Genomic DNA, 17,351 nt, shown 5'->3' on the forward strand with positions numbered 1-17,351 from the left:
TTCCAGACTGCTAAGGCTCAGCAGGGAAGGGGATAGGGCAAGTCCTCCTGCAGCCATTCCCAGGTTTTGGAAGGACAAGGCAGGGATTGCAGAAACCCTGTGGGAGGGAATAGAAGAGGATGTTGTGTGTCCAGAACTGGAAAGGGTCTAGAGGAGATTTGACAGGATGGAGCTTTTCTCTGTTTTAGAAACACAATGAAATCTCCACAAAGAGTAGCATTGAAAGTTCAGACTGAAGGTGAGGAAAAAGAAATATCACTCAATAGGGACCCTTGTGCTGCAAGAGCTCACCCAGAGGGAGTCAGGATCAGCCCATGGCTTTGTGTTCCAGGGAACAGCCAGAGCTGGTGCAGAGACATCAGGGAGGGTCTAGAAATGCTGCTGGGAGGGGGGTGGGAAAGCAGGAGGGGTGTGTGCAGCCTGCAAGGCCAGAGCAGCAGCAGGGCCAGGGCAGGACAGCCTGCAGGAGAGATGGCCAAGGGCTCTGGCAGGGCTGCAAGGCCCAAAGGCACCCAGGCCTTTGTCCCCTTGCCTCTGGCAGCTGCCTCTGCCACTCAGGCCACCACAAGCAACTTGCCTGGCAGGTTCTGCCCTTGGTTTCTGCCTCGCCCCTCCCTCAGGAGCCTGGCAGGGGTTGCCCAGTTTTGGGCCTTTGTTGTTCCTCCCCCTCCCATCCCAGTGCCCCCCAAACAGCCCTGAGCCAGCCGGGAGGGACAGGATCTGCTGGGCCAGGGCCTGGGGCTCAGGCCTTGGCCTTTGTGCTCCACAAAACCAAGGCAGGCTTTGCTCAGCATTGCAGGGGCCTGCCCAGAGCCTTTGTCTGCCTGCACTCCTGGCCTCCAAGGAGCTGCTCCAAGGAGTCCCTGGGGAGGCTTTGTCAGGGCCTGCCCTCAGTGGGGCCCAGCAATGCTTCAAGGCACTTGGAGTTTGGCTTCTGACTTCTTCAGCAGCTGCTTCAATCTTCTCTCAGTACCTCAGGATCATGGGCTGGGCTGCAAACACACCGTGGGGCTCATTAAATTCCAGAAATCCCTCAGGATCTCTTTGTTTTCCTTTAATTGTCTTCAAGGCAATTTCAAAACAAGTCTTCAAAGTTTTTACTTTTTTTTTTAATTCAATGATGGATATTTTGTAGTTCAAAGAAGAGGTGACAGAGGTGTTCTCCAAGTGATCTTGATGCTGAGTGTCTCCTCAGGAGATCCACACTGACCATGTATGATCAACCTTGCTCCTCACCCCCCAACCTCACCAGTTCTGACATGGCCCATCTTGGACTGACAGCTGATGCAACTCCAAACACACTGTGGGACTCATTAAAACACGGAAAAACAAATTATTTTCATTCCTTTAATTGTCTTCAAGATGTCAACAAAAAATTGGAGTTGTTTTGTAGTTTTGCTAAGGAGGAAGATTTTAAAGTGGACGTCACAAAAAATACATATATATTTATGTAAAGGAATGATTTACACAGAGCCTTGGGATGCAAGAGGATCAGGGTGCAAAGGATATAGAAACAAAGACAAGGGGGCAAAAGACATGAGTAGCACTTAATCATTGACCAATTGAGCAGTTTTCAAGTGATTAAATAGCATTTGCTGCAATTTTAACAGTGACTGAATTATAGATTCACAATAACAACCTTCACACCACAGTCAATTCACACCCACACCCAGGCAGAGATGTGTGGACACATCAATAGCTGGGTGGGTAAAGGTCCCTCTCCCAAATTCTCCTTGTTGTCAGGGAAACACTCCCACAAATCCCTTTGTGTTTCCCACCAGACAAGGGTCACAGCTGGAGGAGTGTTTGTTGAGGGGGGTCAGAGTTGTCCTGGGCACCAGCGAGGGTCTTTGGAGTGTTGCAAACTGGAGGGTTCCCGAGCTGGGAGAGGCTGCCAGAGGTGTCCCACTGAGAGGGAGGTGCTGGGGAGCTGCCAGGGCCTCCCTCAGCCCCGCTGGTTGTGGGCTCCCAAGGTGACTGGCTTTAGTTATCTGCTGAATTTCCATCCTGGTGTCAGGAATGACTGGAGTTTCCACAGTATTTGGAAATTCCATCCGAACAGTTCCATTTTGGTTATGATTCAGGCAGGGAATATTCCAAGGTTTTCATGGGATGACTGATTATCCTGTGTTCCCCAGCTCTTACACCCATCCCAGTCAGCTGGATGGTTTATTGACAATGTGTCCCGAGGGGCAACACCTCCGATGCCATAGAAACCCCTCCCCCTGGATTAGGAAACCTTTGGAATTCAGGAGGTGTTCCAGTGGAGCATGAAAATGAACAGCAATTTTCCTAAAGCCCAGACCCCAGCAGAACAAAGCCAGGCCCCCTCAGTGGCAGAGCAAAGGTCCCCCATCCCTGTGTCCCTGTGGCCGCTGAGGCGGCAGCGCAGGCCCGAGGCGGTGCCGGGTCCCGGTGCAGCCGGGGCAGAGCGGCGGCTGCGCGAGCGGCAACCCCGGCGGTGAGTGCGGCAGCCCCGTGGGAGCGGCGGCTCCGGGCACAGACGCCGGCGGCAGCCGCTGTGGCTCCTGGAACCGAGTGGCCATTGGGACACTGCAGGGCCTCCTGGAATCCAGGGGCCGGTGGGACACGGGGGAGCCTCTTGGAGCCAAGGGAACCCTGGGATATTTTGGAACATCCTGGAATCAATGGGCCATTGTGACACTGCAGGGCCTCATGGAACCAAAGGAGTTCTCAGAGTTTTTGGAACCTCATGGAATCAAGGGCCCATTTCTGGCAGGATGCTCTGCTCTGACAATACCTAAACAATGGTCAGAGAATGCAAACAATGCACACTGTGATGAGTTACTGCTGATGTCAAGGTGCTGTTTTTAATGTTGAATTATGCTAAACCCAAAATGCTTCATGAAACTTCAAACACACATCTTGCTTTCCAAGGCAGGATTTGACAGAGAAGCTGCTCCCTGGCCTGCAAATATGTCTGGCAGTCAAACCCTTGATAACTATAAAAGCCCCGTCCAACTGTCATGGAGCAGATTCTTCCACAGACTTCCTTGAAGTGTGTGGAGCTTCTCCCATGAAGCAGGGACAGCTCTTCATGGTCATTCCTCAGTGGTTGGGTGGAAGAAAAAGAATCACCCCCTGTCGTTGTGTGACAAGTTACCCCAATCTCTGCTTCAGGATTGTTTCTTTTTGCTGGCTTTGATCCAATTGCTTTAATAGAATGACTTTGACAGACTGCACTGTCCTATCTTACACTATACTGCTAGGAGTTTTTGCTTTTATACTGTGCAGTAAGTAATTCTGTTTAAGGTCTTTTGTCTCTTGATTTGTCCGATCAATTTTCTGCTCATTTGTCATAATAAATAATTCATTTTATAGAAATATTTCTGATTTGCCATCACTAAAACCTGCAGGAGAAAGTGATTACATCACACCTCTAGAATTCCTTCAATTGAAATCAAACTCTGAGCCTGAGATTGGATCCAGCCACAGCCAGGGTCCTCTCGAGAAGGAATTTAAAAAGCAAGGGGGTCCTTTGTGCCCCTCGTAGCTCAACGAGACGGCTTCTGCCATCAACTTTGTCTAAGCCTTCCACCCCCCAGCCCCAAGCCGTGACACATGGGCATGTCTTGTGCATGCAGTGCAAACATGGACTCCTGAGCTGGTCATTTGATGTCCCTCCTCGGAGGGAAGAACAAGCCCAATGGCCTGGGGTGAGAGGCCAGTGCTGGGAGCGGCGCTGGCTGTGCCAGGGCACTGCTGGGTGCCCCCACCCTGAGCACTCCCACCCTTGTGCTGGTCACTGCTGTTTTCCTCTGCAGGGCGTTGTGTTGGGCACATCCTGGAGAGCAAAGTGGAAAGCAGATGGAAGCTTTGAGGCCCTGGTCTGAGGAGATGCCCCTGCAGGATGGCAGTGCTGCTGCAGAGGTCAGCTCTGTGCCAGCAGTGCCCGTGGCTGTCCCTGCCTGCAGTCCCTGGACAGTCCTGCAGCAGGACTGGGACCGACTGCCAGAGCACTGAGGCCTCCAACAACACAGGGCTCTGCAGGACAGCGTGGAAGGGAAGGGAGGGGAGGCCACTCAGGAGAAGGGCTGCTGCTCCCTGGCAGTGCTGCTCTTCTGGGACTCTTTTCTGGCCCAGCTCTGCACAGAGGCACTGACTCTGCAGCTGCAGAGAAGTCAGAGAGGAAAGATGTCAGGCAAACAAGTCAATGCAGTGTTCTTTATTTGGTTTAAGCAGACAGTGAGTACAAGTCCTAATTTGTACAGCTTCTAGGCCAGGCTAGAAAGGCTTACACTGAATTGAAAATGGTGTTTATATATATATATATATATCTTTATATATGCATTTATAAGGATTTTTTGGTGTGAACAAATTATCACAAAAGTAACACCCCTACCAGGAGCAAAAAATAGGGAAGATATGGTGGGTGTTAATGAAGCACAGAACACAACTGGCCTTTAATGAGGTCCATAACATGCAGAAGGAGAGTTTATTGCTTCTGAAAAACACCCAGTTATGAGTTTCTTCAGGGCATCCTTGAGCTCCTGGTTCCTGAGGCTGTAGATGAGAGGGTTCAGTGCTGGAGGCACCACCGAGTACAGAACTGACACAATCAGATCTAGAGATGGGGAGGAAATAGAAAGGGGCTTCAGGTGTTCAACTGTGCCAGTGCTGAGGGACAGGGAGACCACAGCCAGGTGAGGGAGGCACGTGGAAAAGGCTTTGTGCCGTCCCTGTTGAGAGGGGATCCTCAGCACAGCCCTGAAGATCTGCACATAGGAGAAAACAATGAAAATGAAACAACCAAACCCTAAACAGGCACTAATCACAATAAGCCCAATTTCCCTGAGGTAGCCTGAGTGTGAGCAGGAGAGCTTGAGGATGTGTGGGATTTCACAGAAGAACTGGCCCAGGGCATTGCCCTGGCACAGGGGCAGGGAAAATGTACTGGCTGTGTGCAGCAGAGAATTGAAAAACCCAGTGGCCCAGGCAGCTGCTGCCATGTGGGCACAAGCTCTGCTGCCCAGGAGGGTCCCGTAGTGCAGGGGTTTGCAGATGGCAACATAGCGGTCGTAGCACATGATGGTGAGGAGGGAAAACTCTGCTGAGATGAAGAAGAAAAAGAAAAAGAGCTGTGCAGCACATCCCATGTAGGAGATGGTTGTGGTGTTCTGGAGGGAATTGTGCATGGCTTTGGGGACAGTGGTGCAGATGCAGCCCAGGTCTGTGAGGGAGAGGTTGAGCAGGAAGAAGCCCATGGGGGTGTGCAGGTGTTGGTCACAGGCTACGGCGCTGAGGATGAGGCCGTTGGCCAGGAGGGCAGCCAGGGAGATGGCCAGGAAGAGCCAGAAGTGCAGGAGCTGCAGCTCCCTCCTGTCTGCCAATGCCAGGAGGAGGAAGTGGGTGAGGGAGCTGCTGTTGGACATTTGTTGCCTCTAGATGTGGGGCACTGTTCAAGGAGGAAATAACAGTGACAAGTTAGGGCAGAACATTTTGAGAAAATTCAAAACCTCTTTCCAACACCCCTCTTGCTGCTCCATTGGTTTTCCTTTTCTAGGAGTCTCTCCTTCAGCTCCAGGGCTGGAGCCCTGCTCGCGGCTCACTACATCTTCCGTGAGGAGCAGACCCTCTGCCAACTGGCTGTGAGGGGTCAGCCCTGCTCTGCACCCGTGGGGTCATGGGCATGGTGGGCACAGGGGCCCATCCCGGTGTTCAGCTGTGTCAGATGGAACTGCTCCCAGTGCAAAAGGGCTTGTCAGCATCTGCACTCCAAGAAGAACCCCGAGAGCAGAAGGCAGTTTCAGAAGCTTGGGTATGTTTTTTTTAGACTCCCCTCATCTCTCCCAAGGAGTGTTCCTGTATGTCAGAACCCCTCAGCACTTCTGATGCACTCAGGGAGAACAGAGCAGGTCCTGCCAGGCAGGAGGATTGTCTGGGGCTTAGTGCAGAGTGAGAGGAGCTGCTCTGTCCTTCTCTCTTGTTCCCAACTGCCCTGGCTTTGCTCCTTCCTGAGATGGAGACCGATCATACTCCCATTTTGGTCTGAAAGGCCACCAGACACTGTTGAGAGCAGAGGAATCCATCCCACACTCCTCAGTGTCTCAGCCTGTCTCAAGGGCTCAGCACCCCACTTGGAGCCAAGGACACCTGTGGCTCATCTCCCCAACCCAACAGCATCTCCTGGCATGGGCACAGCATCACTGCAACTCTCCACTGGGGCTTTCAGAGAACACAGCTCTGCTGGGAGGATGATTTGCATTCTCGAGGGCAGCTCCCACCTTAGAAGGACACCTCAAAAAAGAGCCAAGTGTCCTAATGACGGGGTCTGATTGAGGGAAAAAGAGCTCCTTACCCAGGCCCACAGACTTCACTGCCCACATCCCACAGGGCAGAGGACAACTGGAATGTCTCATTCCCAGGGACACACCTGCCATAGGGGAATCCCAGGGTCAGTGTTGGACTGTGTAGCTTGAACTCCCCTCCCCAGTAAGCCTGACTGAGAGAAGGAGGGAACAACTTCAGGACCAGGGGCAAGCTGAGAACCAAGGAAATGCAGAGGGAGGGTCCAGCTGGGAGAGGCCAGGGCAGAGCCCACTGGGCACTCGAGGCAGCATCACCCTGAGCCAGCTGGGCCACCTCCCAGACACCAGCAGTGCCAGCAAGTTGTTCTCAGCTCTGGGCAGCTCCTCAGAGTTCCCTCTAGAACTCAAACCACCAGGCATGTGGCTTGAGAGCTTGAGAGAAATCCCTCCTTGGATGTTCCCCTTGAAGTATCCCCTGGAAAATATCCTGGGGTGCTCTGGTTCTGTGAGCAGCCCTGCCCCATGAAACTCTAACTTGATAGAAGAAGAAACCTGCCCTGCCCTGGCAGGCTTTGCTCTTTCCACCCCCAGCCTCTGCCCAGCCCTGAGGGAGCTCCCCAGCCCGGCTGAGAGCTGCCCCTGGCAGTGGCAGAGCTCCTGCCCCGGCACAGCCCTGGGCTGCAGGACCCTGCTCTGCAGGACAGCTTGGGGCAGCCTGGGTGGCACAGCCCGGCTTCACAACCCTACAGCCATCCCTGGGAGAAGGGAACCCTGCTGGGATGTGCCTGGAATGGTGCAGCAGGGAGTGGGATGTGCCAGCGTTAGGAGATCTTTGCACCAACAGCAGACACATTGCCCTTCATGCTGACTTACCGTGAGGAAGCCTGGAAAGATTCGCCCTCCAGTGGATCTTCCTATTGACTTCCCTCCCAGCCCAGGCTGTGTGTAACCTCTCTCTGCCTTGCTTTTGTGCCCTCGGTGCTGCAGGCAGGGCCCTCAGCCCTGCTGGGCTGGGCAGAGGAGCTGCTCACCAGCAGAGCTGCTTCTTTGAAGTTCTTCTTGCTTGCCAGGAGCTCCCTGTGTGCCAGGAGCCCGGCCCAGCTCAGCAGCACAGCAACAGCTCCAGGCATTTCATGACCCTCAGGGGATTGGCGTTGTTTACATGAGACTCAGTCCCTGAGAGTAAGTTCAAACAAGTTCTCAAGAAGTAAAAATGAGTTTGAAATACTGAAGTTTCTTGTACTGTTAATGGGTCCCACTGAAGGACATGACTGTGAAAGCGTCCCTAGACTCCAGTTAGAGCAGAAATCTGCAGACAGTGATGACAAGGATAGACAAAAAAGGGAAAGGTGGCTCTAATGCGGAATAAACTTTCACTTGTTTCCCTAATCCAACGGGTTAAGCCCTGGCCTCCAGCCCCTGGGAAGGCAGATCCTGTCCCTGCCTCATTCCTCAGGGCTCTTCCTGGGGCACTGGGATGTGGGATGTGCAATGCCAAGGGCAGGACCATGGGGTGGCACCTGCCAGGCTGCTGAGCAGGGACAAGGAGGCCATGAGGCCCCAGGGCTGCAAGGGGCACTCCCCTCCTCCTGGCATCAGGGGCACAGACAGCAGCCCTGACCAAAGGCCTGCAGAAGGTGGCTGTGTCAGGGCCTTTCAGCTTCTCCCCCTCCCTGTCTCCTCTCCAGCCCAGGCTGTCCTATGGTGTCCATGCCCTGCCCCTTTCCCTGCAGGCTGTCGTCATCCCCCCGGCTGCCCCACCTGGCTGGCACCTTCCTGCACTGACATCTCTGCGTCCTCCCTGGCTCTTCCTGCACACACAAAGCCTTGGGCTCATCCAGACTCCTTCTTTGTGACATATTGCACCACAATATTGACCTTGGAGGGAAATTTCTGACTTCTTGTCACCAGTCTAGGCCACCCCAGCTGCCCTTGGTGGCACTAGTTCTTTCTTAGGCTGTTTTCTGACAGGAAGAAAAGCTCCACCAGCTCTGACACCCCCCTTCCAGACCTCTCAGGCTACTCCTCTACTGTCCTCAATCTTCACACCACTGACCCCTGAGTCCTCAGCCTCTATATACGGGTCATGTGCTTGAGGCCCCAAATTCCTTCCTGGGAGATCTCTGGGACCTCTCCAAGGTTTTGGAAGATGACAATAGAGTGCTCTTATCTCAGGAAAGACAGAGGGACACTGTTTTCCAAGGGTTGTCTTGGCAGAATGAGACACAATATCTTTAAACTTTCTGGCAGAAGGGAGCTCTGAGCTCTGGGTATGGAGGGAGGTCCAAGTGCCAACCACTGGAGTGGGAGCTACAAATCATCAGGGCTTGTGTTCTTTGGAGGGCCAGACACTGCTGAGAGTGGGGGGTGTGTGTGCCCATGTAAGGACTTGAAGGGCACAATGAACTGTCTCAAAACACTGTCAATACAGGAAAATCCCATAAGGCACCACAACCCATAAGCACTGGTGGCAAACAGGAAGGCCTTTAATTCCAAGGCCTAAAGGGAGGTGAAGCTTTGGAAGTAGCCCCCAGGACAGAATTGCACTGTGCAGAGTGTGGGAAAGAGCAGACAGCCCCAACAGGAAGCCAGGGCTGGTAAGGCAGGTCTGGGGAACCCATCCAGACAAAGATTCCCACCTGCAGACTGGAAGCACACTGGGCAAAACTCCCACTGTGGCAAGCTGTGGGAAAGGAAGCAAGTCCTTGTAGACGTGCCAGCCCAAGCTGTGGGAACAGCATCTACCCCCCTGAATACCCGGGGCTTGGGCTGTATAAAAGTGATAGCCCAGAAGAACAACTTGGGGACCCTCCACCGAGCAGAGCAGGGTGAAGAAGGACCGGCGGGAGCCTCAGGGATCTCCATGGTGTGATACATTTACTTCATCTCTGTCTCTCTCTCACTGGCTTCCCACTGCCCCCTTCTTCTCTCTCTCTCTCTTTCTATTTCTTTCTTTCTCTCCCTCCTATTTACTGTTAAATCAAAGCTGGACTGCTGACTTTGGCACAGGATCTCCTTTGCAGCTGAATTTGGGCAGAGGCGTCTTTTAATAATGGGAACCTGAGAGTATCCTTGAGGTTTTACAGTGTGGGAATGGCCACTAGATTCCATGAGGTTCCACAGAGTCACAGGGTCCATTTGGCTTCGTAAGGCTCTGCAGTGTGATAATGGACCCTTGATTCCATGGGTTTGCAAAATGTCTCAGGACTCCTTTGGTTCTAGGAGGCCCCACATATCACAGTGTCCCCTTGGTTCCATGAGATTCCACAGTGTCCCAGGAATCCTTTGTTTCCATGAGGCCCTGCAGTGTCACAGTGGCCTAGTAATTCCATAAGGTTCCACAGTGTCCCAGGGTTCCTCTGGTTGAATGCGGTTCTTCAGTGTCAGAGTGGCCCCTTGATTCCATCGTTCCACAATTTCCCAGGGTCCATTTAGCTCTATAAGGCTCTGCAGGGTGACAGTGGTCCCTTGATTCCACAAGGTCCTAAAATGTCTCAGGGTTCCTTCGGTTCCATGAGGCCCCGCATGTCACAAAGGCCCCTTGACTCCATCAGGTTCCACAGTGTCACAATGTTCACTTGTTCTCAATAATACCCTGCAGCATAAGAATGTCTCCTTGATTCCATGAGGTTCCACAGTGCCAATATGGGCCCTTGATTTCTTGAGGTCCACAGTGTCCCGGGGTCCCTTTGTCTCCATGACGCTCTGCAGTGTCACAGTGGCCCCTTGATTCCATGAGGTTCTGAAAAGTCCCAGGGTTCCTTTGGCTCCAGAAGGCCCTACAGTGTCACAATGGCCCCTTTACTCCAGGAGGTTCCACAGTGTCCTTGCTGGAACACACACGGCTGTAATGTTGTCACCCCAGCAGAGCTGCCTCCAGCTCGGGGGTCCCAGTACAGGAAGGACATGGACCTGTTGGAGCGAGTGCAGAGGAGACCATCAAAGTGATCAGAGGGATGGAGCAGCTCTGCTGTGAGGACAGGCTGAGAGAATTGAGATTGTTCAGGCTGGAGAAAAGAAGGCTTTGGGGTGACCTAATTGTGGCCTTGCAGTGCCTGAAGGGAGCCAACAAGAAAGATGGAGAGAGATTGTTTACAAGGTCCTGGAGTGACAGGACAAGGGGAATGGCTTCACACTGAGAAAGGGCAGGGTTAGATGGGATATTAGGAAGAATTTCTGGACTGTGATGGTAGTGAGATTTTGGCACAGGTTGCTCAGAGAAGTTCTGGCTGCCCCATCCCTGGAAGTCTTCACAGCCAGGTTGGATGGGGGTCTGAGGTCTGAGTCTAGTGGAAGGTGTCCCTGCCCATGGCAGGGGGTTGGACTGAGATGCTCTTTAAGGTCCCTTCCATCCCAAACCATTCCATGATTCTGTGACTGGTGGAGGATGTGGTGGTCGGAGCCGTCTTGGGCACAGAGACCCCAAAATGATGGAGTTTTCCATTCTGGGTGGAGGAAGGAGGGGGCAGCAGAACTGACACCCTGGACTGCTGGTGGTCAGACTTTGTCCTGTTTGGGAGACTGACTGATCTGGGTGTGAGTGTGGATGTGCTGGAGGGCAGGAAGGCTCTGCAGAGGGATCTGGACAGGCTGGATCAATAAGGCCAAGTGTCAGGGCCTGCACTTGGTCTTGATGGAAGGGTATGGACAGACTGCTCTTAGACCGATGCGATCAGGCAAAATGTTGGGTTTATCACAGAAATGCAACAGAAACTGTTCACACAATTTCTGACCTACGACAACTTGGGTCCCAACAGCCCCCTGGAATGCTCCAGGCTGGGGGCAGAGGGGCTGGAGAGCTGCTCAGCAGGAAGGGACTTGGGGGTGCTGCTTGACAGCAGCTGGATATGAGGCAGAGTGTGCCCAGGGGGGCAAGAAGGCCAAGGGCATCGTGGCCTTTGTGGAGAAGAGTGTGGCCAGCAGGAGCAGAGAACTGATTGCCCCTCTGTGCTGGGCACTGGGGAGGCCCCACCTGGAGTGCTGTGTCCAGTTGTGGCCCCTCAGTGCCAAAAGGCCCTTGAGGGGCTGGAGCGTGTCCAGAGAAGGGAACGGAGCTGGGGAAGGCTCTGGAAAACATGTCTGCTGAGGGACGGCTGAGGGAACTGGGCTTGTTGAGTCTGGAGAAGGGGAGGCTCAGGGGGGACCTCATTGCTCTCTGCAATGACCTGAAAGGAGGTTTTAGAGGGGTGGGGCTTGGTCTCTTCTGCAAAGCCTTTAGTGACAGGAAGAGAGGAAATGACCTGAAGTTGCATCAGGCGAGGTTCAGAGAAGATATGAGAAAGGGAAGATACTCTGAAAAAAGAATGGCCTGAGCAGTGAAGTGCTTCTTTAAGCTCTCATGTGCTCTGTGTGTGATTTGCACAACACAGGAATGTTCAGCAGTGAAAGATGTGAGATTTTGCTTTGGACTCTTTAGCACCTGCCCTTTCCTGTCCGCCTGTTTGCCTATGGAATAGTGCATTGGCTCTGCCTATGGAATACTGCACTGCCTATGGAATACTGCACTGCCTCTGCCTATGGAATACTGCATTGCCTCTGCCTATGGAATACTGCATTGCCTCTGCCTATGGCTTGGGCTTGTTCCCAGCAGCCAACATTGACCCTACGGACCTGTAGCTGCTGCTGTTGGTTCAATCTCTACAGGAGATGGTTCCTGCAGCCAGGGGATCTCAGCCACTGTTAGTTTAGGCAGCAAAACCTCTGGGATTGGATGTTGAACCCCATCATAGGATCCCTGATCTAATCATGCAAACAAGTAGGAATCCTATCATACAGCTTATATTTGCATCTGAAAGAATTTGTTCATGCAAGTGGATCACTGAAGCCAACAGACCTCCTTAGAGGAATGAATATTCAGCAAACACAGCAAACTGATGTTAGGTCAGAATTAATTAGGAGAAAAGATCAAGCCTGGATATATGAGATTTTTCCCTGTGAGACAGATTTGTTTTTCCATTTTGCTTAGTATTGCTTTGAGAGTCACATCATAAAACTTTTTTTGAAAGATTTCCTTTATGACAAATTTCAGTCCTTTGGATACAACAGTTGTTATTCTCTCTCCTCCTCATCTTTCTTTTTCTCTCTCTCTTTTCTCTCTCTTCTTTCCCTCTTTTCTTTCTCTCTCTCTCTCTCTCTCCTCTCTCATCTTTCTGCTCTCTCTCTTCTTTTTCTCTTCTTTGCTTCTTTCCTTCTTTCCACCAGGATTCTTTTCCAATGGGATTTGTTTTATTCTATGTCTTCTGTTTCCTTTTCATTTTTCTTCTCTTACATTCTCTTATGTCACTTCATGTGAATTTAAAAATGAAAAGAAAAATTAAAAGCTCCTTGTGAAAAAAATCACATTTAAATATATTCCAAATTCTCAAACATTTGCATGATGTCTATCTAACTTCAGAATAATATAATCTCTGATTTTGATGAAGAGCAGGAAATGTTTGAAACAAAGTTCTTAAATGAAAAATTGTGACCATTTCTTTTCTAGAGGCAATTTAAGGAGACAGTAGGATAGAGCAGGGAGGAGGAAAGAGCTCTCCTACATCTCTCATCAGTGACCCAGCTAATTAAATAGTGTCAGTGGCAAGCTGTGCATTGTCCATTCCAGTTCCTTTTGTCCAGAAAGATGATTTCATGGGGATACAAGGGTAGGGTTGCAAAAGTGCTTGTGTGGAAAATTGGGAGCTGTTCTAATGAAACCAGAATTCTTCTCTAAGCTCTGAAGTGTTGAACTGATTGTCATTTTCATTAGTGCTACTTTCTTCTTTTCTTCCCTCTCCCAGGCTGTTCAGCACATCTCTCAGTGAGCTCACCCTGTGTCTGTTCTTGGTTTTGGGGGGGTGTTGTGGATGGCAAGAGATGAGAGAAGTGAGTCTCCTTCCTGAACAGTTGTGTCTTCAGACTCTGGCAGTGGGAGGCACAGAGGTGCCCTCTTTGCTGCTCCCTTTCCTAAACTGCAGCCAGCTGGGGCTCAGCCTGACCCCACACATCATAAAGGGCCACCTCAAGATTGCTTTAAACTGAGGCTTAATGGAAGTCCCTGCTCATCAAACTGCAGAGTTTTTCCAGCAGGCAGTGACACTCCAACTGTGTCCTTCTCTTCCGATTCCCTCCTTCCCTTTGCCTCCCCCCCCTGTGCTTTTGGGGCTGGGCAGATCTCCCCCAGCTCCAGCTGGGCCCTTTCCATGCTGCAGACATGTGGCACCTGCACTGATCAGCTTTGGGGTTGCTTTCTGTCTTCTGGAGCTGCACGAGACAGTTGGGACACAGAGATCCAAACAGCAGTTGGAGTTGCCTGGGAGAACATGGATGGTTTTGCCTGCTTAGGGAGAGCCAGGTGAGAAAGGGAAAACTGCACAACAGCTTGGAAGAGCTGATTGATCATCTGTGAGCAGGGAATTCACCTCATTGCAGAGGTCTCACTCCAGGTCTTTCCAAAACCTCAGCCTTAGCATGAGATCCAGGCTGTGCTTAAGATCTCTTGGAAGAACTCTGTGGTAGAGGAGATTTCCTGATGCAAAACTGCAGCTTGCTTATACTTCTAAAAGAAAGAAAAATATATAAAAATGGGGAAAATGTGTAATGTGAAATGTAGCTGTAGATTATTATTGAAAATTACTACCTACAATCACATTAACCTATTTTAGACCAATTTCAATTCTTCACAAAAAAGGACACAATTTAGATGAAGTATGCCATTTTTATATAATCTCAGGGATATCCATGCTTGGTTTTTTTTTTTGTTTTGTTTTAGTTTTTCTTTTCATTCTGTGTAAATCAACTGGACTTTTCAATACTGTAATTAAAGTCAACCTTATTTATGTGACAAGTTAAGTTCTTCTGTTGAAGGAATTCTACAATAAAATGACACTGCAATTCCTGGTGAAAACCTACAGAAGACATTTCGAAAATCACACTTTGAAATTTCTCTTTAGAACCATTTTCCACATATATATAAGTACCAGGAATTGAATCAATTTTTATGTTACTTTACTCCTGTGATTTGCACTGCTTTTCTAAAAAGCTCACTTTTTAATATTTTTTATTTTTGACAACTCCTGCCCCTACAGTTTTCAGAAGAAAATGGTGTTTTCATTAACTGTCAGCAAAGGTAAATGTCTGTGAGTTGTTTGTTTGTTTGTTGGGGTTTTTTATCATGTCATTCTCTATTTTTCTGCACTTGAAGCATCTGGATTATGGAAGTGAGCCTGGTCATCATAAAGCACTTGAGTAAAGGGACAGGGTTTGAAGATTTGAGCCACTTTGCACAGTGGAGGAAGCTTTGAAGTTCCTCTGTTTGCAATGAACTCTGTGTTCCTCCAGCAAAGTTCTGTCACCCTCTTACATTTTCATCACCTTTCCATATTAGGGGGAAAAAAAAAACCTTAAGTGGGGGAAAATGAAGGTTCTTTTAAGATCTTGCTGAGGCTGAAATGTAGAGGGAATCAAGTCACTGCTTTGTTCCCATCTTTAGCTGGGGACAAAACCAGAGATGATCTTTCTTAAACATGATAGCCATAAAGTGCTTTTGCTTTTTTTGCTGGTTCCATTTACAGTTAAAAATTACTCTGTAGGATTTTTCTCTGTAGTTTCAAAAAGATCTGAGATGGAATTTTAAAAATCTGAAATGAAATTTTATATCTGAATTCCTGAAACCCTTTGCATAATTAAAATATTTTTCCTTCATATAACTTGTTTCCAACCAGACATTATCTTGGCTACCACGTCAAAGGGGATATCCTTGTGCTGTAAGGTGTGGAAAATGTAAATCCCTGCCAAATTGTGAGACAATGAGACACAAAGGCCACTGAGACTGAAGAGAGAAAAGGAGAAAGAAAGGGAAGATACAGCAGTTTATTCTTTTCTATAGTAATGATACTTGCCAAACATACCTTAATGTCTGAGATTTCTGATGTTCCTTTTTGGCTTTTTTACTGTCAGCAGATGAGTGAATATGACCTTTATGCAAAATAAGCCAAGATCACAATTTTTTTTCAAACTAAAAATAACCTCTTAATTTTGAACTTGTGTTAAAGAAACCTTTTTCCAGAGTTCTCTGCTGTCTTGCCATATAATTGAAGTGAGGGAATGAAAAAGTGCCCAAATACGTCAGTCATGCCAAAGCCAAGGAAATCAAGATTTGGCCTTCTACCTGCATTTTAGAGAAAAACTGTCACAACTGTCTCCCAAATAACTTTGATAGAAGGAAAAAGAAAACTGGATTTGAGTTCAGTTTGTGTTCCTCTCAGATGTCTTTCCTGACACCGTCCCTGCTCTTCTGCACTCCCAGGGAGCACTGGGACTTTGTTTTTCATGGTGATTTGCTCCCTTCTAGCCCAGTCTGCAGCCACTTGGGATTTCTGTCTAATCAGAAGTTCTGCTCAGCTTTACTGAACGAGTGAGAAGCAGAACTGGCACACAAACTCTCCATAGTCTGTAGTGTATTAATGAGTAAAATTCTCCCAGTTTTAAGCAGGGAGTTGTGCTATTTATCACAGCAAATAAAGTAAGGAAGAATTAGTGAAAATGGGGCAATGCTTGTAATTCTTCTGCATATATCTGAAATATTTCTTTGTGTGACCTCCCTTTCATGACTTCATATTTGTGTCTCTGTTATTTTCCTTTTCTGTGACGGTTTCAGAAGGAGGGCTTTTCTGTTCTTCTCTTCACAGCTCATAACTTTTATTCCTGGGATCAACTGTCTTCTCACATTTTTAAAAAAGCAGATATTTATGATGTGGTAAGAATTAGTGAGCACAGTATGAGTGAAGTCTTGCCAGAGATTGCATTACTACTTCCTCACATTCACATCCTACATTTATAGCACTGTGTTGGCTTTTAAATTTATTCCTAAAGTTGTCTAGACTTTAGAGAAAAAAGAGAAAGAAGGAACAGGAAAAATAAGAAAAAAAAAAACCCAAAAAGAAAGAACAAGGAAAAAAGAGGGGGGAAAAAAAGAGAAAGACAAAAGAAAAAAGAGGAATAAAAAAAGGAGGAATAAAAAAGGAGAAATAAAAAAAAAAAAGAAAGAAACGAAAGAAAGAAAAAGGAGATAATAAAAGAAGACAGAAAAACTAAACCCCAGAAGTCCTAGCCTTTCTCGCCGCAAGGACTGCAACTCCCACAATGCACCGCGCGGGGCGGAAGCCCAAAGAGGGCGGGCAGGGGCCGTGGCCGCGCGCTGATTGGCTGCGGGGCGGGTTTCTAAGGACGATGCGCGCGCAGAGCGAGCGCCATTTTGTCCGCGTGGAAACGAGTGGGGAAGAGGCGGCGTCCGCTGCGCTGAGCTGTGAGTGCTGGGGGGGGCGGCGAGAGCGGGGTCTGGGGATCCCCTCGGGGGCTGCGGGGAGCGCGGGTGTGGGTGGAAAGGCTGGAGGGCTGGGGAGGGTTTAGCGCGGGGGTTCGGGGGTTCCCGGGGTCTTTGTGAGGGGTCCCTGAGGGGACTCAGGGGGAAGTTTGAAGGTCCCTGAAGGGGTTTGAAAGTCTCCGAAGGGGTTTTGGTTTCTGAGGAGATTTGGGGTGTCCCAGGTGGGCTTTAGGGGTCTCTGAGGAGGTTTGGGCGTCCTGGGGGTCTTTGCGGCGACCTTTTAGGCAGTTTTGGGGGTTCTAGGGGGTTTAAGGGGTCACAGACGGTTTTAAAGGTTCCTTGAGGAGTATTGGAGGGGCCTTGAATGGGCTTGGGGGTGTCCCAGGTGGGTTTTGCGCGTCAGTGAGAGGGTTTAGGGGGTGCTGGGGAGGGATGAGATCTCTGATGGCATTTGAGGGGACCTCGAGGAGGTTTCGATGGGTCGATGGGGGCTTTTCAGAGGTTTTGAGGGGATTTTGGGGGGTCCCCTAAAGCCCAGCAGTGGGCTCAAGGGGTCCCCCAGCCCCAAAAAGAAGGGGTCCTAGGGATGCCCCCCAAAATCCCGGGGGGGGGGGGAAAATATACTAGATCTAGGTAAGGGGATCCATAAACCCCAGTATATCCCAGTAACCCCCTCAGTGACCAGCCAGTGTGTCCCAGTGACCTCCCACTGCCCCCCAGTATGGCCCAGTGATCCTCCAGTGAGTACCCAGTAACCCCCAGGATGGCCCAGTAACCTCCCA

The 17,351-nt window shown here is 49.8% G+C and overlaps 2 protein-coding genes across 2 annotated transcripts in view; both read right to left on the bottom strand.

Annotated features, from left to right (window-relative positions):
* The window catches only part of LOC135405264 (zinc finger protein 883-like), a 127,708-nt gene that overhangs the window by 101,709 nt on the left and 8,648 nt on the right, over positions 1-17,351 (bottom strand). The window lies entirely within an intron of this gene.
* On the bottom strand, positions 4,425-5,393 carry LOC135404533 (olfactory receptor 14A16-like). Its single transcript, XM_064639273.1, has one exon. It carries the CDS (start codon positions 5,391-5,393, stop codon positions 4,425-4,427), a length of 969 nt encoding a protein of 322 aa, XP_064495343.1.

The sequence above is a fragment of the Pseudopipra pipra genome, chromosome W (assembly GCF_036250125.1).
Source record: "Pseudopipra pipra isolate bDixPip1 chromosome W, bDixPip1.hap1, whole genome shotgun sequence".
Taxonomy (NCBI): Eukaryota; Metazoa; Chordata; class Aves; order Passeriformes; family Pipridae; genus Pseudopipra; species Pseudopipra pipra.

Coding starts and splice junctions, on each gene's coding strand:
- LOC135404533 (XM_064639273.1), bottom strand. CDS start 5,393: ATGTCCAACAGCAGCTCCCTCACCCACTTCCTCCTCCTGGCATTGGCA.